We start from the raw sequence: 23,702 nt of genomic DNA, 5'->3' as shown, positions 1-23,702 counted from the left end.
ATAGCACCTGGTTTAAAAATTCAGTTGTGAAACTTTTGGAAAATATGCGATTTTTAAACACTATTTTAAATATAAGAACAATTTATCGCAAAGACAAATAATTATCCAAAGTATGAGGAACTCATGCAACTTCCGCTGTCGCAATAGGTATTGATTGGACATCTTTTGTCGCATCCGGTCGATCGACGCGCACGATTCGGAATCAAGTAATCATGGCATGTTCCCTTAGTGCAAATTTGGCCGGGAGCACACAAGCACATCGGAGATTTCATGGGTGCATCGCATACCACGCTGGACACAAGTAGAATCAACTGAATAAAACTCCGTATCGAAAATATGAATCAAAATTCACTCACCAAAAGCGCTTTCATCACAAAATCTGGAATTCTGAGAAAATATGCAATCCCATTCTTAAAAAGAAAAATGATTCGATTATTGGTATAGAACCCATGAGAAATTTCAGAAAAAATTCTTTGCCGACACCGACATCTGTTTTCAAAGAATAATGTTGACAGCTTGCCTGAAAAAAAGTGACTTGATAATTTCCTTATCAACTGATCTCGAACTTCTTATGATGACTGATAACCTTTCGCCACCGAGACTCCATTTTCCCTTTCTTTTCGAAACTAATAACTTTTTCCACCGAGTTGTCAGCTCCTTTTTTACAGTTTTATCGGTGTTAACAATTTGGTTCATCATTATGAAAGCGGGATTTATTATAATTGCTCTTTGTTTTCTTTCTTTATTGCGAATCGGTTCAACTGCTCCAATGGGTGTTACTGTCAAAGCAAGTTATGATCAACAGATTATAAATTTAATAGGTCGGTACGTAAGATATTGTAGAATCTGTTAGAATATCGAAGTTAACTTTACTTTCCAAAAAATCTTTTCCAAGTTTTTTCAGTATGGATTTGTCCAGATCCAACACTTTTTGCAATGGTCCAATCAGCTTTGCAACAATATCGAACTGTTGATGACATCAATAAATCAGTTCAAGATCAAGTTTCGGGCTACCGTAATGCCATTTGGTTAGTGAACACGATCAACTACAGTAGGACGACAGCTGACACGGATCCTGGTCCCAACAGATCTTCCCAGAATTTGTGTTTCGTGCAGGCGCCAAATGAGAAATTGGTTGTTTTCGTGGCAGCAGCGGTAGCCTGATATGATTAAAAAATTTGTGTACTTTTTGGAATGAAATTTATAATTGATTTTTTGTTTCAATTCGAAAGAATGAAAATTATCTACAGAAAAGAGTTAATCAGAGTCAGAACCAGATCCGTAATCTGCGAGAAGTGAAAGTCCCGATGAAGCAGCTGAAGATGGTAGCGGAGGAGGAGCCGACGATGTAGATGAAGCAGTAGAAGATGTAGAAGGTTCAGATGGCTGAAAATAATAAATTATGTAACTAGGTCAAATTTTATTAATGCTCTGCAGATTTGAATTTTTTTTCATGTTCCCATATTATTCACAATCAGACACGTAAATTTGCTACAAAAGACGGTCCCCGGTCTCGACACGACAATATTTATAAAATACAAACGGGTGTGTGCCTTTAAAGAATACTGTGATTTCATAGCTTTGATTCAATGATTTCGCAGTAGTTTTTCGTTAAAATTATACTTATTTATTCTTTTGTATTCTGTATTCCTTCACGTCTCCCAGCGAGCGTAATAAATTATTATTATTATTATTTAAACAACTAAATAAAACAATTTAAACCACACAAAGTTTACCAAATTGAAAAAAAACTGAAAAGTAGATGAAAATTCCGCAGCATCGAAAGTTTGACATTACAGTACTCCTTAAAGGTGCACACCTGTTCGTATTTTACAAAGAAATGCGTGTTGAGACGGGATGCCGTATTTCTTGCGCAAAAATCACAAAATATCGCGGTCGGGTACTAAAAAAAATAATTAGTCAAGTTTCGAAGACATAATTTTTAACAACTGCAAAATTTGTTTTAAAAAATATTGTAGTGAAAATAAAAACAGAAATTTCAAAGAACATGCGCCTACGCCAATAAAAAAATTTGAGTGATGTATCCAGTGGATACAAAATTTAAATGGACTCCCTGACGTGTGGGCTGCTTCTACACTTTTTTTCTGCTCAAAATGGATTACTTTTCTGATACCCTACCTCATCAGAAATTTCACTATTTTTGAAATAATTTCTGGATAAACGATTTTCTAGCAAAACGGAAAACCGAAAATTTTCGTTTTCTCGGCCTTGAAAAAGATCAGAAAGTATTGATGTATATTGCGATAAACTACAAAATATCGAATCCGTTTCTTATTTTCATACCTTCGCTTTTTTGATCAATTTTATTCCCGCGAATCGATCTCTCTGCTCATTTCGTTTTCTTGAATTCCCTGAATCATCCATTCCAAGTTTCGGGATCGCTGGTTTAAGCATGGAAGAAGTAGATGGAACAACCGATGCGCTTGGACCAGGAATATCTTTATCATCTTCATCTGCACCATCTGAGTTATCCTCATCATCCTTAATACGTCGCTCGATTCGTCCTTCTGAAGTGATTCCCATGAGTTCTCTGAAAATTCTTGATTTTTCTAATTTCTTTTAATATCTTGACATACCTTGCCATTCGATCATCCTCGTCCTCCATCATTTTAATTCTCTGAGCTTGTGCGATATGAGGATCAGTTGACGACAAGAAACCAATGGTGTCGATACATTCTTTCGTTCTGCTTGATTCTTGAAGATCTTCCAGATTTCCCATTTCTTCCATTTCTTGACGACTTTGCATTGTTCTCTTTTCGAGCATTTTCATGGGATCCTTCGCATCTTCTGCTTCTTGTTCATCCACTTGTTTTTGTTGATCTTGGTAAAGCTGAAAATTAAATTATAAACGTTGCATATCTTTTATTCGAATTTTTGGACAAAAACTTTCAAATTTTAGATGATCCAGATAATTTTTTAATATTAAAAATGAAAAGTTGGAACTTCTCGGAAAATTCCGGGCATTTGTCACTACTTTCAGACAATTTTTGAGCATTTTTCAAAGGTTTTAACTAAAATGAAAGCTAATTTGGTCAATTTTTGTGAAAAATATTGATTATATAATTATCTTTTATAACTAGTTGTTTTCTTTCCAACGGTTAGATTTATCATGACCTCATAATTTTTTTTGGAATTTTCAAACTAAATGTTTCATAGTCACTCCTTCTCATATATTTAATCTAATCCTTTTCTATATCCTGTCATTGTTCTCATAAGCTCTTTGTTGCCGAGGAAACATCTCAAACTCTTCAATTATACACACCCACAGCCTTTTCTCATCTTTCTAATGATTTCTCGTGGCATACCGTAGTATTTTCAAAGATTTTTTGTCGAAAAACACTCTCATAAATAAATCTCTATGGTTTTCTTTGAATCCTGAAACCGTCAAGTATTGAAGTTTTTCTGCTGCCTAGCCAAGCTTTCATAGCCAATGCAATTATTCTTAGTTTCTATGTCACTTCCTTCATCTTTTATTTTTGACAGAGATCATCTTGAAATAATCATTCTCATGACAACGCCTCTTCCCAATTTCTATTACTTTGCACCACTAAATGGCATTTGGTGTCCACCACCTACAAGTATCTACACATTTTTTTCAATCTCGGTGAGTACAGATTCAGACAATTAAGGTCTATATCGCATTTCTAGAGCCCAGTGATTATGTACAGTCAAGTTCAAAATCAGATGTGGAAATTTTCGATTCCTAATCTAAATACATTTTATTCAAATATTATTCAACTGACTGAAGATCAACCTATGCATCTTTTGGAACCAGAAAAGCCAATGGAAATCGAAGTTGAAAATAGCAGTCACCTAGATTTTAAGAGGGTAAGATTCCAAAGTATATGGATTTCAAAATAAATTGTATTTTTAGGAGAATTCAGAGTATGACTTCAAAGTGGAAAAGGCTGACTACTCAGGTACGTCGGAATACTCAAAAACATAATATTTTTTATAATTCAGATATGCCTCAGCTCACTCGTATGGACTGTTAGCTACTAAAAATGTATAACTCAACATAACTTATTTGCAAATAAAGTTTTTTGTGCTTTTTCAAATAAAAATTATCTAAACACTCACTTTGACAGCTTCAAAAAGTCTTGTTGCTCCATGCTCATTCTGATAATCACAGTTTTCCAAATCAGTCTTGAAAGTAATTTCAGCGAGGCAATTAGGACATCGGAAATAGAATCGGAACAGTTTCAAACCGAGATACGTTTCTCCTTCAGCCGTTTCACGCTTCATGTTGAACTTTTTACCTGAAAATTTAGAATAACACATAAAGATTTTTTGGAGATTAAAATTTTATTTTTTTAATGGTTTTTTTTTGCTTCAGTGAACAAAATCACAAATTACCTTTATAAATATACTCATGGCATGTATTGCATTGCATGTTAAATGGTGTCATAACACGTTGAACGAATTGTCTGTAAAACGAAAAAAAATAAATGAAGAACTAAATTAAAAACAAAACTAACCTGTTTTTCTGTCCCTTTGCTCGTGGTATTTTTGATGGATCGAAATCCGGTGGATAGTATTTCTGAAGTTAGAAATAAATTAACAAAGGTACTCTTTTTTAACTGTTTTTTCTGCAATTTTTCATATTTAAACTAGCAAAAAAGCATGTAGGATAGTACTTTAGAATCTTCCTCACCTGGAAAACTTTTCTCTCGGTTCCTGTCATTGTTGATCACCTGTAAATTCAAAATAAAAATAAATGTATTGGTAGAATTTGAGAAAAACTAAATAAACGTCAATATTCACAATATTTTGTTTCGAAACCTAGAGACTCTATGTAACTCAGAGACGCAGAGAACATTTGCACTGGAGCGTGTTTACACTTACACACTTTGTAGAAACACAGATCCCGTAGAAAAAGATTTGTTGCAATTACATTCACAGTAATATCAAAATTATGAAAGAATGGTAAGTAAATAGCGATGGAAAAAAAACCTGCAAAAACACAGTAGCAAAAAATAATTGATTTAGCCGTAATTTATTCAAAAACTGAGTGAATGGGCATGAGCACAAGTGTAAGAATATGTACAAGAAATATCAAAATGTACAGGAAAATCAGGTTTTTGGAACTGAGGATGCACTAGAAGTGACATAAATTATACTCATATTTTTGAGTGGCACATTTGGGAAAAAGATAACGAAAAAAGTTAAAAATAAATGGCACGAGAATTTGAACCCTTTTGAACATATTTTACATCTAATTTTGAGCGTTATTTCGAGCAGCAGTTGGATTATTGGTTGGTGTAATGCTTTTGACGAATTTTCCAACAAGTTCAGTGAACATGTATGAAATACGGCAGAATGCAATTTTCGGAATTTCCTCTTCGTATTTTCTATTCCAATTTGCCTGAAACTATCAAAATTTTCAATTTTTAAATTTAAAATTAATTTCGAACCGGATAGCTGGTGATGATGAAAAATGGGAAGAGAAGTGCAAAAATGACACTGTTCACAAACATATTACTGCTGATTGAGCAAGCAAGTGCCAGGGGAGTTCCAAAACCAAGGAAGTACGGCCAGTGTGATTCGAAAATATCTTTGCGTCGAAGGAATGAAAGGTTGTAACCGTCGAAGAAGTAATCGAAACTGAAATATTATTAATATTATTTGATTTTCAAAGTTTCAGCTAAATCTTTTTTACCATTCTTATTTTAGAAATTTTGGCGATATTGGTGGTTCTGTTGTTTTTCTATTTTCAATTTTTGATACATTCCATTGGAGAGGTGCTGAGAAAGCATTAAATTGACTGATTGGCAAAAATTTAATTTATCGAAACTTTGATTTATTTTTAGTAAAAAAAATGTTTAAAACTTACCAGTACATTGAGTTAAGTAGAGCCATATGAAGATAAACGATAACTGGTGTGATAAGAGGAATTGGAAGATATTGCGAAAGCATTCCTTGAATGAGGAAAAAAATTTGATGGAGCGCAGAAATGAGAGTTCCCGCTAACATAGAACTGAAATTTTTTAGTTTTATTTTTTTGAAATAATTATTAAATAAACTAACCTAAAAGGAACGACAGGTGGTGGTGGCAATTTTAGAGCTCTCATACAGGCTCCTGAAATATCTGAGAACCAAAGTGCCTGAATGATTCGAGAAGCAAAAAAGATGGGAATAATCAGAATGTAGCCGATATTGTGACCCAAATCAGTTCGATCGAAAAAGCTGAAGAATAGACCAAGAATCAATATACAGACCTGCCACAGAACCAAGAAACCGATATTCATAGCATAGATTTGCCAGAGTCTGAAATAAAATTTATTCAGTTTTTAACATGTAAGTATAAAATACTTTTTCAAAAAGCTATCTTTCTTCTTCGGTGGTTCAGGAGGTCTTTTGAAAATTCCTTGTTTTTCTCGTCTCATCATTAAAACTGTTCGTTCAACTGGCTTCGGTGGTTCTACTTTTACTTCTTTCGCTTCTTCTTCACGAATACGCCGAACAAACTGAAATCAAGAATATTTAAACTATTCGTTACTAATGGGGTTATTCAAGTAGTGTCGGAAAATTAAAAAGTGTAGAAAAATTACGTCACAACTGTATTAAAATACATAAAAAACATGTATTTAAATACATTTCGCTACATTACTTGAATAATCCCATAAATAAAAACTTTTTAAAGTTTTAAATACTCACAGTGATTCCTTTAAATGAATCAATAAATCCATGGTAAAAATCTCGAGCTATTATTTGAAATTTGACCATTTTTGGACTCTTGTTTAAACTAACTTCTTGGTATGTGTGACTTGATTATTGATTGGTGAATATCTGAATTAAAAACTATATTTCTACGCTGCAATTGTTTTTACTAACCTAGAAATTGCACCGGAAAAATGGAGAAATTCTGAAAATAATGACTTATAGAATCTAAGAAACGAAGAGAATATTTTTTAACGAAATTCGTTGTAATGCTGGTTACAAAAAAAGAAACACATGATTTTTCATTGACCTGATCATCTGCACAACGCAATTCCTATCGAGCGTCCACTTTGTGTAGACGCAGCAGAACGCAATACATTGGAGCGAATTTGCTACCAGTCATGGGGTGTCCTGAGGAAATTTCCTCAGGAAATAGATGAGCATTATGAAAGAAATCAACTAATTTATCGGCGTAAAATTCTCCTAGTAAAGGGTTTGTGAAATGACGACAAATGGGACAAAAATGGATAAAATTGAAATGTTTAGTTACACACAAAAATACAAAAAAAAATTGTTGAATCCTGTCATTTATCTACTCGTATACATCCTCACGCTCGCAAATGTACTTGAATGCATCGCGAATGGTCTTGAACTTATCGGAATCCTGAAGTGGGATCTCGAATCCGAATTCGTCTTCCAGTGCCATCACAATTTCGACCTGAAACAAAACAATTTTCAATTAAAAAAAAAAAAATTTACTTTGTAATTTAAATTTAACGTGAGGAGGAGATGTGCGACACATTTTACAATACCCATTTTCTCATCGTCGATATTTTTTTCAGAAACTAAAATAGAAATATTTGTACATTCTGATGATAACTTTATTTTCCACTTTTCAAAAATTTTAATTTAAAGCCAAGTTGACTTCAAAAAGCACAAATAAATCTATATTTCTGGTACGGAATAATTCTCCATTTCGGACCGAGCTGAAAATGTCACTTTCCATATGCCGGTAAAGCAGATGTTTTAATGTCATTTTGAAATTGAAATTACCTGATCCAGAGAATCAAATCCAAAATCTTTGCTCAAATCAGCATCAAGCTTCAAAAGTGACTCCTTGTCTGCTGGGAAACGATCCCATGAGCGAACTGCTTTCAAAACACGATCTTCAACCTGAAAATATACGGCCTGAAAAAGTCTTCCGTTTGTTTCAGCTACCTGTTTGAATGTGAGTTGCTTTGGGGGGTCGAATGGTCCGAAGACTTCAATTTTGCTTCCCCTGAAAATACCGACCTTTTTTTCTAAAGAGTATGTCTGAACTCCAAAAATCAAAACTTTAATGTGGAAATTGTTTTATCGTTACTCAGTTTGATTTAAAAGGTAGTTCTCTTTTTCACTTATTTTCCTCAAAAAACCTTCTTCTACAAATAAGCATTTGCCTTGATTTTTAGCACCACAAAATTTCCTGAAGAATGTTACCTAGTTTGAATGAAATTTACAGATGGAGCCACGAGCTTGACCATTTGCGGCACCGAAGCTGACACAGATCTCCGTTGAACTACCACCGAGGCAGTTCTGAAAACGACGCGTCCAACTTGACGACCAAACATTTTAACCCTTCTAAAAGAATGAGGTTCTTTCATAATCCATAACTATCTATCCTCAAGTAATTGAGGCGAATCCACGCATTCTTTCAAAGTCAGAACAAGAAAAAACGAGATTTTGGATAACAACAATTTATCAACAGCAACAAAATTATTTGTGGGCTTTGCGTTGAGCGATGATGACGTTTTGGAGTTCCTCTCTCTTTCCCTTAGCACGACGGTGGGTTCCGATGCGTCTCTTCAAGAACTTGAGGGCGCGCTTGTCCTTGGAGATACGAAGCATTTCCAGAACGCGACGCTCGTATGGAGCGAATCCGGTGATCTCACGAACGAGCTCTCGGACGATCTAAAAACTTTAATAAATATTTTAATCCGAAAAATTGGATAATAACAAACCTTGGTCTTCTTGGAGGCGACTCCCTTGTGTCTGTTTTGACGCTGCTTAACTGGAAGTTGGGTAGCAGCATGTCCCTTGTTGAGACCGACGGCCAAACCTTCAATTCCTGGTCCGCTCATCCTGAAATTATACAAAATAATTAGTTTAGGAATACGATTAGAGTTGCGATTAAGTTACGAGAAATAAACTAGCGAACATATATCCTATTGGTACAAATTAAATAAAAAATCACAAATTTGCCGCATATATAGGTAAAAAACTTTGGAAATTTATCGAATTGATGCCCAATTTGGCCTTGAAAGAAGATCTCTCAAAAATCAATATGTGAGACGTGAAAACACCCATATAGTGTGATTTTTCAGTGTAAAATAGTTTAACCAATTTAATTTGGTGTTTTTAGACGAAATTTTAACAAGAAATTCCTGTAAAAATCGTGAAAAAATCGAAAAAACCAGCATCCTATTATCGTCGGCGGGGCGAAACAAGAGAAAATGGAAAATCGTGGTGAGACCATTGGCTGCGTAGCGACTTTTTCCATGGAAATGATACGCAGCCAAAACATTTTCTGTGTAAATCGTATTTTTCGATTTTCTTTTTCGATTTTTAAAACGTTTTTATGGTGAAATGTTGAGAATTTCTTTAAAAATCAATGAGAATAAATTTTACAAGACGTATTTTATTAATTATATATAATTTTTACTCGGCTTATCATAAATTTTTTTTTCTCCGTTGTCCTCATTGCCATAGTTAGTAAAATATTTAATCAAGGAATTCAATTTTAGTCTTGGATAATGGCTCCCGCTCGTAAGGGAAAGGCTAAGGAGGAACAGGCTGTCGTGTCCCTTGGACCACAGGCCAAAGAAGGAGAGCTCATCTTCGGAGTCGCTCACATCTTTGCTTCGTTCAACGACACTTTCGTCCACATCACCGATATCTCAGGTAAAATTATAATTTTGAAACAAAAATTATCAAATAATTTTAGGACGTGAAACCATCGTTCGAGTTACCGGAGGAATGAAGGTCAAGGCCGATCGTGACGAGTCATCGCCATACGCTGCTATGCTCGCCGCTCAAGACGTCGCTGATCGTTGCAAACAAGTGAGTTAAATTTTTATCAATGCTACTGCAATAAGTTAATGTTTTCAGCTCGGAATCAACGCTCTTCACATCAAGCTTCGTGCTACTGGAGGAACCAGAACCAAGACCCCAGGACCAGGAGCTCAGTCTGCTCTTCGTGCCCTCGCTCGCGCTGGAATGAAGATTGGAAGAATCGAAGACGTTACCCCAATCCCATCCGACTGCACCAGAAGAAAGGGAGGTCGCCGTGGACGTCGTCTCTAAGTTGTTACTTGTTATTCGAAAGAATACATTGTTCAAAAGAATTTATTTGCGTTACACACTGAAAATGGCGTAGACCGAAAAACGTTTAGTCGATAATATAGTTAAGTATGCTCTGGCTGGGAGTTTGTTCAGATCGAAGGCTCAGCTACGTTTAAAATGCTTGCTTCGAGAATTTATCAATAACTGGTATTATTTGTTGAAGAAGTAGAATTCCAAATATTGAAGATAGCCTTGTCGTAGTTAATAGCACCTGCCTGGCCAGTTGCCACTATTCTGATATTTCCTTTGATCTCGATAATTTTCTTTATTCGATATATGTAGTTAAAGTATACTGATGCTACTCCAACTGCAAAATTGTACGATGAAATCATCTGGAACAAGTTGAACTTCTATAAGCTGTAATTAAATGAAATACCGTCATGAAAGCTCCGCGGACTGCCCCTAAATCTATTGGATCACTGAAAAAATAACTTCCGAAATATCTTAACAAAATAGTGATAGTCGTGTAACTCCCAAAAAATGTTACATGCACGAATATAACCGAAATGGAAAATTTAGTCGAAGAATAAACTTCTTCCAATTGGAATTTTGCAGCTAGTGTTGAATTGGACTTCTAAATGTTATGAAAAAAAAAAAATTCTAAATGTTATGAAAAAAAAAAAATTTCAACTTTTTCAATTGTGCGTTTCTTCGAAGCAACAAGAAGCTGAAGAAAAAATTGAACGAATTTAAAATCAGCATCATAATAAAAAACATGTACATCTGAAAAAAAATTTTTTTCACAATTTTTCAATTTTTGCAACTTTTGAAGCTATTGATGCCGGAATGAATACAAACGATATTGAACCTCCTGTGACAATTGCTTCCTTGTAGATGAGTAAAATGAGAAATAAATCTAGTAGTACCAAAAAGATGGCAAGAATAGGTCCCAAAAATACACGAGTTTTTTCGTAATCATCAGCCATTTTTGTAGCAATTAGTCGTTCAAAAGTTATTGAAATTGGGAAAAATGTAGGAATTGTCATAAGAAGACATCCCAAAAGGTTGCCAAGCTTGTAGTATTTAGGTTGGATTAATAAGTCGCACTTTTGCTCTGATATGAATGGAAGTAACACTTGGATAAACTATAAACGATAGAAGGAATTAAAGTCAATTGATAGGAACCTACAGCTTCAACAAGGAATACCACACTGAACACGAGAATTGCTCCAAAATAACCAACAAGAAGACTCAGAAAATGAAAATTTTAAATAATTGAAGATAAATTCAAATACCTTGAGATTTCCATGAAAACTGGATTTCAGAAGCTGGAATAAAATAAAGTAAGTTAACGGAAATAAGGAAGAAAAAAGCATAATCAACTGATATATTTGAAAATTTCTATAAACTGGATGAAACGACAGCTCATACGCCTGAAAATTCAAATATTTATCATAAATTCCATTAATAATAGACAACCGTAATACATGCCAGTGGAATATTTGTAGAAGATTCATTCATTTATGAAATCGTATCAACATGAAACTTGAAGCTCCAACCTTCTTATATATTCGTACAAATACAATCATAATAAATCTCAGAAATTTTAGTTTTATTCTCCGAAAGTTGAAATGAATGACTAGAATTGATAGATTAACTTTTTATTGTTCGAAATTCAATTTCTTAAAACGAAAATGTGAAAAAATCTATCCCGTTGGTGCTCCATGGTGGTTTTTTATTTAGTAATTCTCCTACTGACGATATCTTTATAAATTGTTTTTCGTGAAACACTGAAACACATAAAAAAACGACAATATTATCTGAAAGCCTACATAAGTACACAATTAACGATGATTACTGTACTTCTTAAAGGTGCATACCGTTTTGCACACGTGGTGTCAGGTTGTACCACAACGGTTTGATCTACAAAAAATGCGAGAATTTTTTCCCCAAAAAATGTGATGTCAGCACGTTCTTAACTATGCGAAATCAGTTGAGAAGCCTGCGCATAAATTCCCGCATTTTTGTAGATCACAACGAAATAGGACATTCTGACACCACGTGATTGCAGAGCCTATTTTTCAAAAATATTTTGCTTCTAGTGAGACCGGTGCCGTATTCAGCCGTATTGTCGTATTCGGAAGAATGTAAAGAAGTTATTGTTTATTTGTTAATAATTGAATTAATTAAACAATTGGAGTAGGCCTTGATGTTAAACTAGAAGCTGAATTCCAAATACTGAAAATGACATTATCGTAGTTTTGGGCTCCCGCATTCCCAGTCGCTTGCATTTCAATTTTTCCAATAATTTCAACAGATTTTTTAGTTCGAATTCGTTTGTACAAATAGACAGCAACTACTCCAATAATAAAGTTATACGTGGCAATCATCTGGAAATATACAACATATTATTTTTAATTTCAGTTTTTTTAAGAACAAATTCGACACTGGCCGCAAGATATCAATTGGAGGAAGTATACTTATCAACGAAATTTGCAATTTCTGTAATATTTGTTCATGTTATCTTTTTTGGAACATATACAACACTTACTATTCTATCGAGATATTTTGGTGGATTATTGATTGATGATCCAATAAATTTATCAGCTGCAAGAGGGGCTCTAATGACAGTTTGTTTTGAAATTGATTTTTCATTTTAATTGGAATAAATCATGCAGGTTAATTTCAAACGGAAGAGTAATTTTATATTACTTGTGAGCTTTAAACTTACTTTTTCAGGCGAGAGTTTTCACGTAGAAGTAGAAAATTGAAGAAGCCTTGATTGACTGGAATTTTTAGTCCTCATCTTTCCTTTATCTTTTAAACTGAAAATTTGATAATTATTGTACACATTTTTAATGTTGGGATAAAACCTTTAAAAAATAAAGGTAATGTTATGATTGGTAAATGGTAAATGTTATGAAAATGCCGTCTTCTTCCTTAGTTTTTGAAATTTCCCTCTTCATAACATTCCATAATCAGTGACTGCAAATATCAAAACCCACAATTTTAGAAAAACAGAAAATTTATTTTTTGAATTTCAATAATTTCCGAAATCAAATCTTTCACGTATGCATAAAAGTGCTTGCCTGTGTGCTCCAAGGCAGGCATAACTTTTTGTGGCGCATATTGACCAGACAATTCAGATTCTGTGCGGTTTCTGATAGTCACATTTCAAATTAGCACTCTTTCTTGATTGAATATAAGAGTTACAGAATCATTTGCAGCACGGAGAACAAAAGATATGAGCAAATCAACAACTGAACCAGATTCATCTGGCTTTGAACTTCTTTCTAATTGTACTACGGTAAGTAACCCACTGCAAATATCCTTGAAATTAAACTATACAAGCACAAATGATTTCATTTCATCCAGTATATCGAGTTGCTCAAATCTATCAATTTTTGGTTGCCTGTTTCGCATTTCCCCCATTGTTTTATTTCATATTTTTCAAACTTATCAAATCGAGTTTTCACGGAAATCTGAAAGTAAGCAAATAGGTTACTTGGAAAAATAAGTTAATTAATGAACTTCAGTGTGTGTTAATTGGTTATTTTGTGACAGTTCTGGCATTTACAATCAATTTTCAAATTGTTGGGGTGAGTTTTACTTAATTTAACAATTGCCATCAGACTAATTTGAATTTCCGAAACTTTCAGTTCGTTCAAGTTCTGCTTCCATTCATTTCAAGAACACCTTGTGATTTGATAATCAATGGAAGATATTTGAAATACGGTCATCCAACTGGGTCATTTATTATGACTTTGTCTACACTTTTACCGATTTGCATTACAATTGAACGGTTTTTCGCAATGAAAAACGCAGAAACTTATGAAAAAACTCCAGTAAAGCTGGGCCCAATAATCACTTTTCTCTTAGTAAGTTTTTTTTTTTATTTGACTTTTACCAAAATAGAAAAATTGGGTACTTTACCCTCATTGTTTTTCTTCAAAAAACGGCTATTTTCAGATAATAATTGATTTAACTACGGTTTCCATGATCCATAGAAACTCAAATTTTGATGCTGGATCAATTTCTTTTGTTATTTTTCCATCTTTGGAAGTTGGTTTAACAGTTAGTTTTCTTTTATGAACTATTTCCACAAACATTTGTAATTCAGATGATGAAGTTTTTCATAATAATTGTTATATTCAATGTGATCAACTTTTTATTCAATATCAAACTCATTAGAGATAATGCAAAATTGAAAAGGTACGCAATTTGTCGGCGGCAGTTTAGTAGGCAGACATGCGTTTATGGCTACGTGCCTGACTGTTTTGGTGATAGCAAATTTTGTTTCTAGGTTGAATTTGCTTTTGGAATTTAATTTAGTCACAGAATAAACTGCATTCCTAGTGGCAATTTTTTAAGTTCTATAATACATACTTAAAATACTAGTTGAATAGAAGTTTTCAGCATAAATTCCACATTATCCACAAAATTCCAACTCGAAGAAGTATACTTCTCAACAATGTTTGTGATTACTGTAGTGTTTTATCATGTTGCTTTCTTTTGTTCTTATATTATTCTAGTTTTGACATTTTTAGTCGTTGGGCCTCTTTTATTTAATCCAATCGATGTATGGGCTGGAAATGGAATTTTAATGACTGTAAGTTCGAAACCGGTAAAAAGTTAAAACAAAAAACAACGCTTCTGAAATTTCTTAGATAATATCTGATAGACTCAACGTTTGAATAAAGCCAACGAAAAATCAAAAACAATAATTACCGAAGGGAATAGTTTGAAATTACAGTATCGGTTTTTCTGCTTGTATCAATCCACATAAAACTTTCAGATAATGGCCACTTACAACCTTGTTATTGGAATTGTTGCTGTAAATTTATACAATAAAATTCAAACAATAAAATCAGAAGAACTTAATGGAAAAGTCCAAATACAAACAACAGGAAATACGGGAGCACAAAACTATGTTAATGTGACTAATCGCATTTGGAACTCGAACTCAATAGCTCCATGAAATATATATATTAGAATATTTTTTAAATTAAAACATTTTGAACGTTTATCTGATAATTTTGGTTAATGCCGCACATCCCTAATAATAAAAAATTATTTAAAAATTAATAACGAAATTGATTATTTAAAATTTGAAAAAAAATTTTTATGATGTTATTCTTGAACTAGAATTTTTATTTTTGACACCACTTTTATAGGGATTGGAAAAACTACCACTTACGGTACTCTAAGCATGTCCTAGTTGAAAAATATACTTTTTCAAATAAAATTCGATAGTACCAATCTTATAGCAATGAACCAATTATACTTTTTGTATTCATTACACTTCATTCGATAGTGTATACTTTATGGTTCGACGTGGGTTGGTAGACATGCAACCCGTTACTTCCTGATTCCAGACAACACATTCCACGAGACCCTTAATCCATTATCAGATAAACGTTCAAAATGTTTTAATTTAAAAAATATTCTAATATATATATTTCATGGAGCTATTGAGTTCGAGTTCCAAATGCGATTAGTCACATTAACATAGTTTTGTGCTCCCGTATTTCCTGTTGTTTGTATTTGGACTTTTCCATTAAGTTCTTCTGATTTTATTGTTTGAATTTTATTGTATAAATTTACAGCAACAATTCCAATAACAAGGTTGTAAGTGGCCATTATCTGAAAGTTTTATGTGGATTGATACAAGCAGAAAAACCGATACTGTAATTTCAAACTATTCCCTTCGGTAATTATTGTTTTTGATTTTTCGTTGGCTTTATTCAAACGTTGAGTCTATCAGATATTATCTAAGAAATTTCAGAAGCGTTGTTTTTTGTTTTAACTTTTTACCGGTTTCGAACTTACAGTCATTAAAATTCCATTTCCAGCCCATACATCGATTGGATTAAATAAAAGAGGCCCAACGACTAAAAATGTCAAAACTAGAATAATATAAGAACAAAAGAAAGCAACATGATAAAACACTACAGTAATCACAAACATTGTTGAGAAGTATACTTCTTCGAGTTGGAATTTTGTGGATAATGTGGAATTTATGCTGAAAACTTCTATTCAACTAGTATTTTAAGTATGTATTATAGAACTTAAAAAATTGCCACTAGGAATGCAGTTTATTCTGTGACTAAATTAAATTCCAAAAGCAAATTCAACCTAGAAACAAAATTTGCTATCACCAAAACAGTCAGGCACGTAGCCATAAACGCATGTCTGCCTACTAAACTGCCGCCGACAAATTGCGTACCTTTTCAATTTTGCATTATCTCTAATGAGTTTGATATTGAATAAAAAGTTGATCACATTGAATATAACAATTATTATGAAAAACTTCATCATCTGAATTACAAATGTTTGTGGAAATAGTTCATAAAAGAAAACTAACTGTTAAACCAACTTCCAAAGATGGAAAAATAACAAAAGAAATTGATCCAGCATCAAAATTTGAGTTTCTATGGATCATGGAAACCGTAGTTAAATCAATTATTATCTGAAAATAGCCGTTTTTTGAAGAAAAACAATGAGGGTAAAGTACCCAATTTTTCTATTTTGGTAAAAGTCAAATAAAAAAAAAAACTTACTAAGAGAAAAGTGATTATTGGGCCCAGCTTTACTGGAGTTTTTTCATAAGTTTCTGCGTTTTTCATTGCGAAAAACCGTTCAATTGTAATGCAAATCGGTAAAAGTGTAGACAAAGTCATAATAAATGACCCAGTTGGATGACCGTATTTCAAATATCTTCCATTGATTATCAAATCACAAGGTGTTCTTGAAATGAATGGAAGCAGAACTTGAACGAACTGAAAGTTTCGGAAATTCAAATTAGTCTGATGGCAATTGTTAAATTAAGTAAAACTCACCCCAACAATTTGAAAATTGATTGTAAATGCCAGAACTGTCACAAAATAACCAATTAACACACACTGAAGTTCATTAATTAACTTATTTTTCCAAGTAACCTATTTGCTTACTTTCAGATTTCCGTGAAAACTCGATTTGATAAGTTTGAAAAATATGAAATAAAACAATGGGGGAAATGCGAAACAGGCAACCAAAAATTGATAGATTTGAGCAACTCGATATACTGGATGAAATGAAATCATTTGTGCTTGTATAGTTTAATTTCAAGGATATTTGCAGTGGGTTACTTACCGTAGTACAATTAGAAAGAAGTTCAAAGCCAGATGAATCTGGTTCAGTTGTTGATTTGCTCATATCTTTTGTTCTCCGTGCTGCAAATGATTCTGTAACTCTTATATTCAATCAAGAAAGAGTGCTAATTTGAAATGTGACTATCAGAAACCGCACAGAATCTGAATTGTCTGGTCAATATGCGCCACAAAAAGTTATGCCTGCCTTGGAGGCACACAGGCAAGCACTTTTATGCATACGTGAAAGATTTGATTTCGGAAATTATTGAAATTCAAAAAATAAATTTTCTGTTTTTCTAAAATTGTGGGTTTTGATATTTGCAGTCACTGATTATGGAATGTTATGAAGAGGGAAATTTCAAAAACTAAGGAAGAAGACGGCATTTTCATAACATTTACCATTTACCAATCATAACATTACCTTTATTTTTTAAAGGTTTTATCCCAACATTAAAAATGTGTACAATAATTATCAAATTTTCAGTTTAAAAGATAAAGGAAAGATGAGGACTAAAAATTCCAGTCAATCAAGGCTTCTTCAATTTTCTACTTCTACGTGAAAACTCTCGCCTGAAAAAGTAAGTTTAAAGCTCACAAGTAATATAAAATTACTCTTCCGTTTGAAATTAACCTGCATGATTTATTCCAATTAAAATGAAAAATCAATTTCAAAACAAACTGTCATTAGAGCCCCTCTTGCAGCTGATAAATTTATTGGATCATCAATCAATAATCCACCAAAATATCTCGATAGAATAGTAAGTGTTGTATATGTTCCAAAAAAGATATATTGATCTTCAAATGAAGATTTCTTCTTTGTTTTGTCTATTCTTGTTCTAGGCGTCACAGGAATCGCTCATCTTCGAACCAATGACGTTGAAAGATGGTCGATCAACGACTAGTGTGTAGATTCAGTACAGAAGATCATTTATCAATCTTTTTTATTTCACATCTGTGTGTGACAATACAAGGATGGAATCAAATAGATGTTTTGGGGAGAAGGGACGAGATAAATAGAAAAAGATGGGGGAAAATGTGTGTATTTCTGTGTCGGTGTGAAAGGAACAACCCATTTGGCAAAAACAAACTATTGATCGAATGAATTTGTAAAAATTGAAAATCTATCTTAACACCCTTGAAATCTCGATGGATTTCATTGAAAAACAAAAATGTTGTCAGCATTTTCATTTTTGAAAACAATCTACCTAATTTTCAGGGGCGACCAAAATATAAAGCGTTTGGATGTTTGGGGAAAAGGAATCAGGGGCTCTAGAAAGAATAAGTTACGAATAGGTACGATGTGTGAAAAACAAGTTAGAAAAGCTCTTTGATGGTGGAAAGGGAAGGAGAATACGGGAAAGAGTAGCATGAAACACGAATCTTTACAGAATAGGAATGAAACCTAAAGCTTCCGGTATGAAAGCTAACAGATTATGCTGCTATAAATGAGGGAAGTATACAAAAGAGATGGGAATCCAATATCGAGTATCTCGAATAGGTGGGGAAGAGCAAGTTACCAGTGTGAAAAGGGCGGGAAAAGAAAAAAAGAAAGCTAGGAAGACATGAATCAATTCTTTTTGAGCTGCTTATACAGATCATCGAGGGTCTTCTGGTAGGCCATTTGGATAGGCTTTCTCTTCAGCTTGAGTGCTTCGGTAAGAAGGCCAGTGTCAGGAGTCCAAATCTCGGGGCAAAGATGAATCGCGGCTGGGATTTCAGAGCGGGAAAGTTTGCCTGAAACAATATACATTTTTAGGGAACCACAATTTAATTATTTTAAACATTAGAACGTTCATAATTTCTCAAAACTAACTTTTCTTGGCATGTTCTTCGAGTTGTTTCTTGTAGGCAGCAATGACCTTCTTATCTTCACACATCGTCTTCATTTCACTAGTTGATACACCTTCCGCTTCAGCAATCTTCTCCAAGTGCTTCTGGTTTGGAACCACAAGAGCAACAACACTGTCTTCCATTCCACTTCCATAAACGCAGATGTTATCAACAATTGGGCAATTGAGAAGTGCACATTCAACTTTAGCGAGAGAAACATATTCTCCGTGTTGCAATTTAACCAAATCCTTCTTTCTGTCAATAATGAGAAGAGAACCATCATCACGCTTCTGTCCAATATCTCCAGTGGCAAAGTACACTTTTCCTTTATAGGTGATGAAATCTTCAGCGGTCTTTTCTGGTTGTTTATAATATCCAGGTGAGATGTTTTCTCCAGAAATAAGAATCTCTCCTTGTGGTGGATCATTGAATGGTGAGTATCCACCTTCGGACCACTCACGAAGAGCAATATCTGAGCATCTGACTGGGGGACCAACGGTTCCTGTGCTCAAGTCGTTGATATCAGCAACACAAGCAGCTCCACAAGTTTCTGTGAGTCCGTATCCTTGAACAACAGGGCAGCACATACAAATATTCATGAATCTTTGAGTTTCAGCGTTCAATGGGGCTCCACCAGACAAAACACCACGAAGTTTTCCTCCCAAAAGTCTGCGAATCTTTTTGAATACGATGCGATCAAGGAATGGACTGCAGTAACCCTCCAAATAGCGGGATCTCTTTCTCTCATAATTAAGTTTGAACAATTCTTGCATGAAACGAGGTGATGCAGCAACTTCTTCGGAGACGGCCTTGAAAATTCGATCCATAATAGCTGGAACAGCAGCCATAAGAGTTGGGCGGAGGGCATGACAATCTCCATGTGTTCCCTTTTGGATTTTTGATGCACGGTCGTGAAGTGTCAAGGGTGAAGAATATCCAACCTTAAAATAAATGGGTAAAATGAGTTTTAAATCCAATAAAAATTCTTACCTTGGCTCCTTTAGTCAAACATGTCAATTCGGCATCCAATTCGAGAATATGAGCAAGTGGAAGATACCCAATGTATGTATCTGCATTGCATATGATTCCAACACCATCCCCTTGTCCCAACAAAGCAGCCACAACGTTTTGATGAAGAAGAATAACTCCTTTTGGCTGACCAGTTGTGCCAGAAGTGTACATGATGAGGGCAATGTCTGACTTCACAGCTGTAGATTCTTTAACTTGTTCCTGATTGCGAGTAAGAAGTCCGCTCAGTGATAGAACATGTTTGAACTGATCACGGAACGGTGCAAGCTCTGGTGCTGGTGCTTTCTGGTCCACAGGAGCGAAATAAATCAGGGTCTTCAGAGTTGGACATTTCTTTCCAAGCGTTACAATCTTTGGAAGAAGTTCCGAAGAAGTGACAAGAATTGTAGCTTCAGTCTCTCCGATGGCATGAGCAATTGCGTCTTCTCCCAAAGTTGCGTATACAGTTACGATGGTGACGTTGGCACGGAAACAGGCAAGAGCAGTGATGAGCCAATCTGCACGAGTTTCAGCAAAGATAACAACTTTCGGATTTTGTTCTTCATGGGCAAGATCCTTGATACCGGCTGCGAGGCGGGCGACTTGAGTTTCAACTTCTTTGTAGCTCTGCCACACATACTCTCCAAGATGCCACTTCTCAAACACACGGCCTCCAGGTTGTTTATCTTCGTGAACTTCAATAAGCTGTCGAGTTCCCAAACATGGCGATTCATCGTAGAGTTCGACGCACTTTCTCCAAACCTAAAATTTAAAGCATGAAATGTGCTACTTCAGCTTTTATCGAATTCTGCAATGCAGATCTTTGCACACTTGCCTACCTTATCAACTGTGTCTTTTCCTGGGAATGTTTCTGAAGCATGTCCTTGAATATTACGGATTGGTCCATCACGATCGTCAACCCAATTTGCCTGAAACAGATAATACGGATAAATTAATATTAAAAGTATTGACAAACCTTTACTCGCTCCGACTTCCGAAGCTTTTCCGTTGGCGAATTGAACAACTGGTATGGCAAGTAGTTGAGACAATCGTATATGAAAAACCACACACGAAGGATGGCCATAGCTACACGAATCCATATTGGTGATTCACCTTTCACTACCTGAAAATAGAACTTGTTGGAAACTTTCAAACAAAAAATCGTAAAATGTCCTAAACAAAAACACGAACCTGGCCGAGTGTCTTATCCTTTGAAGAATCGTATACCGAAACTTTCCGTTTCATCTGTAAATAACGAAAATTAGAAGAGATTATTCTAAAGAAAAATGGGAAGAATGTACAAGACCGTGACGCATGGAATAGAGAATGTATATAATATGATATGTATACAGAAGCAGCATTTCTACAGTTTTGGGAACATAAAGAACAATTTTTAATTCACGATGAGCAAAATTGCTAGACAAAAAATTACGAGAATTGCGAGAATAATGCAAGAAGGGAAAATATATTTCTGTGCAAATATTTGACAATTTTTTTTCTCATCTTCTCCCGTTCAGAGTGCAGCCTATTTGTCTTACATCAAAAAGTCCAATAATTGTTGCAGTTTTTGCGACGTTCTTTTTAAACATTATTATGGTTAGCTGCCGATGAAAAAGAGGAAACTACATTATGTCTTTGACGGAACTCTTGATAGCATCATTTTTATAAAGTTGGAGGTGTTTCGTTTCGGACTGCAAAAGCAGAAAAAAGGGAAAACGGAAAATCGTGCTGATAAGGAAAAAACCTCAAAATAATTCCGGCATGAAAAGTCACCACGAGTTTTAAATCGTAGTTTGATTATTGTAAAATGTTAAAATTAAAAAAAAAAGTCTTAGACAGTTATTGTTGTAAAGTTAACAGCCTTCAATCTCTGGACGAAAACAATTCCTCGTCTTATCAGCATCAGTAAAAATAATATCATTATCAGGTGTTTTGCGTTATCAAATCAGTGAAATGTCGTTCGCGGTAACAATTAAGAACATGCGGAAGATGTATCGTGTTCACAATTTTCACCGTAAAAATTTCGAATGGAAAAAAGAACTGTCCGAAACAAATGACGTCTCCTTCTACATTCTGCGTGGCAACATCGCAGTTCTTCACAGGAAAAGAGAAAGAGGAGGAAAACTGCACACGCCCGTATTCTTTTCCTCTTCCTCCCTCTTCTTCCACTCTGTTCTCTCAGTTTTTTTAAACATAGGAGCGGCTCCCCTCACTCCCCATCTATTCCGCGCAGTCGTGAGACGCAGACAATGCTAGGAATGCATAGATGAACGCTGAGTTGGAAGCGGAGGTCTTTCTGCGCACACGAGTAGAGACAAAACAGAGAAAGCAACTCAGAACATGGCGCGAGATTCGGATATGGCACCACTTTTGACCTCAAGAGGACCAACAAGCTTTAAGAATAATTGTTACATTCGAGTTACATAAGTTTATACATTTAAATGTTAAGTAAGCCTTATTTTCAGAAATGCTTGCCTAAATCAGAAAAAAAACAACAGCGAGAAAATGTTAAAATGAACGTCTGGGAAAACTATTTTTTGTGATGAATCATAAGGATGGGCTGTAGAAAAAGGAAATTAAATTTTGAGAACGCGGTTTTCCTAGAAAATCATCTATAATAGTTGGACATTCAATCTAAATGGAAACAGTTAGAGAAATACTAGAATTATTCATATTGTCAAGATATTCGTCAGCCGTTTTAAATCTAATTACACGCCACCGAGGAGATACGCGACTGAAACCCTGTGGTTGCGTATTGGGTGACAGGGTACTCTTGGTGGAGGGATTAGGACAGTGTATTGATTGAAATGGGGTAATATCATACAAAAAGTAGAGTAAATAATATCTCATCAACAACGTGTTGAACTCGGTTATGTAAAACTGAATTCAGAATCATTTCGACAAGTAAAATAACTCATTTCTGCAACGTAAACGACGGGTTTGTCTACAGTCGTCATACAACTTTCACTTAATCAGTTCATCTTCTTAACACTTGATTATGTTATTGATAAAAGAGCACAAAATGACGGAGCATCGTACAAAGAAAGAGCACAAAATGAATTTGAAAGCATGATTCGTGAAGATGCACATTAGAAAACGCAGACAACACAGGCCACATTGCCCGCGTAATTTGAATTCTGCTAGGCATGGAAAGAGGGAGACCCACGGAAAACAGAAATAGTGTTTCGCAATCATATGTTCGTTTTACACGTTTACTAGACGACCGATGGAATTGTGAAAGAGTGAGTCAGTGCATGGCGTGATTTTTGGAAGAGGAAAAGTCAACATAAATAACAAAAACATTCTTGATTCAATTTTAGAATTATTTCTGAACGTTTAAAGACTGAAGAAAAATGTTACGACGCCAGAATATATTATAATATGTTATAACAAAGGAGATCCTAAAATTTGAACCCACTAGAAATTTCAGAGATTCGAGAGTATTTGCATCAGTAAAACACCTTTAAAAACGTTAATTATGCAGAAAACTCAAAAACGGAAGCCGAAAATAAAGAAAAACCGTCAAATTAAGACGAAAATGAATTGTTTTTGCAAAAAAAGTGTCTGAAAATTATTGGCGGCAAAAGTGGTCCGTAAACACGTTCACGATAAAATGCACAGGGGTACGGTTTGTGAACCGTAACTCCAATATAATTCGATCTGTTTTATCGAATTTTTGTTTCAAATCTTTTCTTTTCACTTTCTTTGATAGAAAAACCTTTTTAAACAATC

General features: G+C 34.5%; 9 protein-coding genes and 3 pseudogenes across 12 annotated transcripts; 4 read left to right on the top strand and 8 right to left on the bottom strand.

The window, feature by feature from the left end:
- Positions 1-64: 64 nt before the first annotated feature.
- Positions 65-696, bottom strand: F37C12.21 (uncharacterized protein; the record flags this gene model as incomplete). The annotated part of the gene is made up of 3 exons (NM_001268015.2): positions 65-311; positions 357-520; positions 567-696. The coding sequence occupies 3 exons, from the start codon at positions 694-696 to the stop codon at positions 102-104; spliced, it is 504 nt and encodes a 167-aa protein (NP_001254944.1). The 3' UTR covers positions 65-101.
- On the top strand, positions 623-1,212 carry F37C12.10 (uncharacterized protein). Its single transcript, NM_066177.5, has 2 exons — positions 623-821; positions 905-1,212. Exons 1-2 carry the CDS (start codon positions 701-703, stop codon positions 1,162-1,164), a joined length of 381 nt encoding a protein of 126 aa, NP_498578.2. The 5' UTR covers positions 623-700; the 3' UTR covers positions 1,165-1,212.
- yju-2 (Splicing factor YJU2) lies at positions 1,185-4,717 on the bottom strand. Its single transcript, NM_066175.7, has 7 exons — positions 4,676-4,717; positions 4,500-4,561; positions 4,378-4,448; positions 4,102-4,280; positions 2,598-2,851; positions 2,305-2,551; positions 1,185-1,386 (listed from the first exon to the last, which is right to left on the bottom strand). The coding sequence occupies exons 1-7, from the start codon at positions 4,703-4,705 to the stop codon at positions 1,258-1,260; spliced, it is 972 nt and encodes a 323-aa protein (NP_498576.1). The 5' UTR covers positions 4,706-4,717; the 3' UTR covers positions 1,185-1,257.
- Positions 3,480-4,100, top strand: F37C12.14 (Ovule protein). Its single transcript, NM_066176.3, has 4 exons — positions 3,480-3,625; positions 3,670-3,849; positions 3,896-3,941; positions 3,985-4,100. Exons 1-4 carry the CDS (start codon positions 3,530-3,532, stop codon positions 4,014-4,016), a joined length of 354 nt encoding a protein of 117 aa, NP_498577.2. The 5' UTR covers positions 3,480-3,529; the 3' UTR covers positions 4,017-4,100.
- Positions 4,718-5,001: 284 nt separating the features above from the next.
- Positions 5,002-6,886, bottom strand: epg-4 (Ectopic P granules protein 4). The gene is made up of 7 exons (NM_001392138.1): positions 6,856-6,886; positions 6,679-6,810; positions 6,334-6,488; positions 6,049-6,288; positions 5,855-5,998; positions 5,436-5,625; positions 5,002-5,386 (listed from the first exon to the last, which is right to left on the bottom strand). Exons 2-7 carry the CDS (start codon positions 6,745-6,747, stop codon positions 5,237-5,239), a joined length of 948 nt encoding a protein of 315 aa, NP_001379933.1. The 5' UTR covers positions 6,748-6,810; positions 6,856-6,886; the 3' UTR covers positions 5,002-5,236.
- A 247-nt stretch (positions 6,887-7,133) lies between these two features.
- On the bottom strand, positions 7,134-8,301 carry ndab-2 (Acyl carrier protein). Its single transcript, NM_066173.6, has 4 exons — positions 8,161-8,301; positions 7,900-7,960; positions 7,735-7,854; positions 7,134-7,399 (listed from the first exon to the last, which is right to left on the bottom strand). Exons 1-4 carry the CDS (start codon positions 8,289-8,291, stop codon positions 7,274-7,276), a joined length of 438 nt encoding a protein of 145 aa, NP_498574.2. The 5' UTR covers positions 8,292-8,301; the 3' UTR covers positions 7,134-7,273.
- A 104-nt stretch (positions 8,302-8,405) lies between these two features.
- On the bottom strand, positions 8,406-8,802 carry rpl-36 (Large ribosomal subunit protein eL36). The gene is made up of 2 exons (NM_066172.10): positions 8,682-8,802; positions 8,406-8,631 (listed from the first exon to the last, which is right to left on the bottom strand). The coding sequence occupies exons 1-2, from the start codon at positions 8,799-8,801 to the stop codon at positions 8,437-8,439; spliced, it is 315 nt and encodes a 104-aa protein (NP_498573.2). The 5' UTR covers position 8,802; the 3' UTR covers positions 8,406-8,436.
- A 662-nt stretch (positions 8,803-9,464) lies between these two features.
- On the top strand, positions 9,465-10,062 carry rps-14 (Small ribosomal subunit protein uS11). Its single transcript, NM_066171.10, has 3 exons — positions 9,465-9,621; positions 9,665-9,780; positions 9,829-10,062. The coding sequence occupies exons 1-3, from the start codon at positions 9,474-9,476 to the stop codon at positions 10,021-10,023; spliced, it is 459 nt and encodes a 152-aa protein (NP_498572.1). The 5' UTR covers positions 9,465-9,473; the 3' UTR covers positions 10,024-10,062.
- A 137-nt stretch (positions 10,063-10,199) lies between these two features.
- On the bottom strand, positions 10,200-11,523 carry srb-7 (annotated as a pseudogene). Its single transcript has 6 exons — positions 11,482-11,523; positions 11,192-11,435; positions 10,827-11,147; positions 10,696-10,785; positions 10,439-10,636; positions 10,200-10,394 (listed from the first exon to the last, which is right to left on the bottom strand). Coding segments are annotated over exons 1-6 (1,090 nt in total).
- Positions 11,524-13,246: 1,723 nt separating this feature from the next.
- srb-9 lies at positions 13,247-14,980 on the top strand (annotated as a pseudogene). The gene is made up of 8 exons: positions 13,247-13,309; positions 13,378-13,490; positions 13,539-13,601; positions 13,662-13,880; positions 13,972-14,076; positions 14,123-14,214; positions 14,419-14,611; positions 14,798-14,980. Coding segments are annotated over exons 1-8 (1,031 nt in total).
- Positions 14,981-15,462: 482 nt separating this feature from the next.
- On the bottom strand, positions 15,463-17,196 carry srb-8 (annotated as a pseudogene). The gene is made up of 8 exons: positions 17,130-17,196; positions 16,953-17,065; positions 16,842-16,904; positions 16,563-16,781; positions 16,367-16,471; positions 16,229-16,320; positions 15,832-16,024; positions 15,463-15,645 (listed from the first exon to the last, which is right to left on the bottom strand). Coding segments are annotated over exons 1-8 (1,035 nt in total).
- An 866-nt stretch (positions 17,197-18,062) lies between these two features.
- Positions 18,063-21,215, bottom strand: acs-4 (long-chain-fatty-acid--CoA ligase; the record flags this gene model as incomplete). Its single annotated transcript, NM_066167.9, has 6 exons — positions 18,063-18,866; positions 18,946-19,903; positions 19,953-20,732; positions 20,810-20,899; positions 20,947-21,093; positions 21,162-21,215. The coding sequence occupies 6 exons, from the start codon at positions 21,213-21,215 to the stop codon at positions 18,700-18,702; spliced, it is 2,196 nt and encodes a 731-aa protein (NP_498568.1). The 3' UTR covers positions 18,063-18,699.
- Positions 21,216-23,702: the final 2,487 nt, after the last annotated feature.

This window comes from Caenorhabditis elegans, chromosome III, assembly GCF_000002985.6.
Source record: "Caenorhabditis elegans chromosome III".
Taxonomy (NCBI): Eukaryota; Metazoa; Nematoda; class Chromadorea; order Rhabditida; family Rhabditidae; genus Caenorhabditis; species Caenorhabditis elegans.
Note: the sequence above shows the minus strand (reverse complement) of the source record. Positions and strands in the feature narration are given on the sequence as shown.

What these genes read in the sequence shown, in the direction of transcription:
- rps-14 (NM_066171.10), top strand. Translation starts at nt 9,474, where the DNA reads ATGGCTCCCGCTCGTAAGGGAAAGGCTAAGGAGGAACAGGCTGTCGTG. An exon ending in CCACATCACCGATATCTCAG is followed by an intron (nt 9,622 to 9,664) that starts GTAAAATTATAA and finishes AAATAATTTTAG; the next exon opens with GACGTGAAACCATCGTTCGA. An exon ending in TCGCTGATCGTTGCAAACAA is followed by an intron (nt 9,781 to 9,828) that starts GTGAGTTAAATT and finishes TAATGTTTTCAG; the next exon opens with CTCGGAATCAACGCTCTTCA.
- F37C12.10 (NM_066177.5), top strand. Translation starts at nt 701, where the DNA reads ATGAAAGCGGGATTTATTATAATTGCTCTTTGTTTTCTTTCTTTATTG. An exon ending in ACAGATTATAAATTTAATAG is followed by an intron (nt 822 to 904) that starts GTCGGTACGTAA and finishes AAGTTTTTTCAG; the next exon opens with TATGGATTTGTCCAGATCCA.
- rpl-36 (NM_066172.10), bottom strand. Translation starts at nt 8,801, where the DNA reads ATGAGCGGACCAGGAATTGAAGGTTTGGCCGTCGGTCTCAACAAGGGA. An exon ending in TCGCCTCCAAGAAGACCAAG is followed by an intron (nt 8,632 to 8,681) that starts GTTTGTTATTAT and finishes TAAAGTTTTTAG; the next exon opens with ATCGTCCGAGAGCTCGTTCG.
- yju-2 (NM_066175.7), bottom strand. Translation starts at nt 4,705, where the DNA reads ATGACAGGAACCGAGAGAAAAGTTTTCCAG. An exon ending in CCGAGAGAAAAGTTTTCCAG is followed by an intron (nt 4,562 to 4,675) that starts GTGAGGAAGATT and finishes TTCTAACTTCAG; the next exon opens with AAATACTATCCACCGGATTT. An exon ending in AATTGATCAAAAAAGCGAAG is followed by an intron (nt 1,387 to 2,304) that starts GTATGAAAATAA and finishes TATTATTTTCAG; the next exon opens with CCATCTGAACCTTCTACATC.
- F37C12.14 (NM_066176.3), top strand. Translation starts at nt 3,530, where the DNA reads ATGACAACGCCTCTTCCCAATTTCTATTACTTTGCACCACTAAATGGC. An exon ending in GTCACCTAGATTTTAAGAGG is followed by an intron (nt 3,850 to 3,895) that starts GTAAGATTCCAA and finishes TTGTATTTTTAG; the next exon opens with GAGAATTCAGAGTATGACTT. An exon ending in GGAAAAGGCTGACTACTCAG is followed by an intron (nt 3,942 to 3,984) that starts GTACGTCGGAAT and finishes TTTATAATTCAG; the next exon opens with ATATGCCTCAGCTCACTCGT.
- ndab-2 (NM_066173.6), bottom strand. Translation starts at nt 8,291, where the DNA reads ATGTTTGGTCGTCAAGTTGGACGCGTCGTTTTCAGAACTGCCTCGGTG. An exon ending in GTAAATTTCATTCAAACTAG is followed by an intron (nt 7,961 to 8,160) that starts GTAACATTCTTC and finishes CGGTATTTTCAG; the next exon opens with GGGAAGCAAAATTGAAGTCT. An exon ending in GATTTGATTCTCTGGATCAG is followed by an intron (nt 7,400 to 7,734) that starts GTAATTTCAATT and finishes GTTTTGTTTCAG; the next exon opens with GTCGAAATTGTGATGGCACT.
- epg-4 (NM_001392138.1), bottom strand. Translation starts at nt 6,747, where the DNA reads ATGGTCAAATTTCAAATAATAGCTCGAGATTTTTACCATGGATTTATT. An exon ending in CCACCTGTCGTTCCTTTTAG is followed by an intron (nt 5,999 to 6,048) that starts GTTAGTTTATTT and finishes AAAAAATTTCAG; the next exon opens with TTCTATGTTAGCGGGAACTC. An exon ending in CTACTTAACTCAATGTACTG is followed by an intron (nt 5,626 to 5,854) that starts GTAAGTTTTAAA and finishes ATAATATTTCAG; the next exon opens with TTTCGATTACTTCTTCGACG.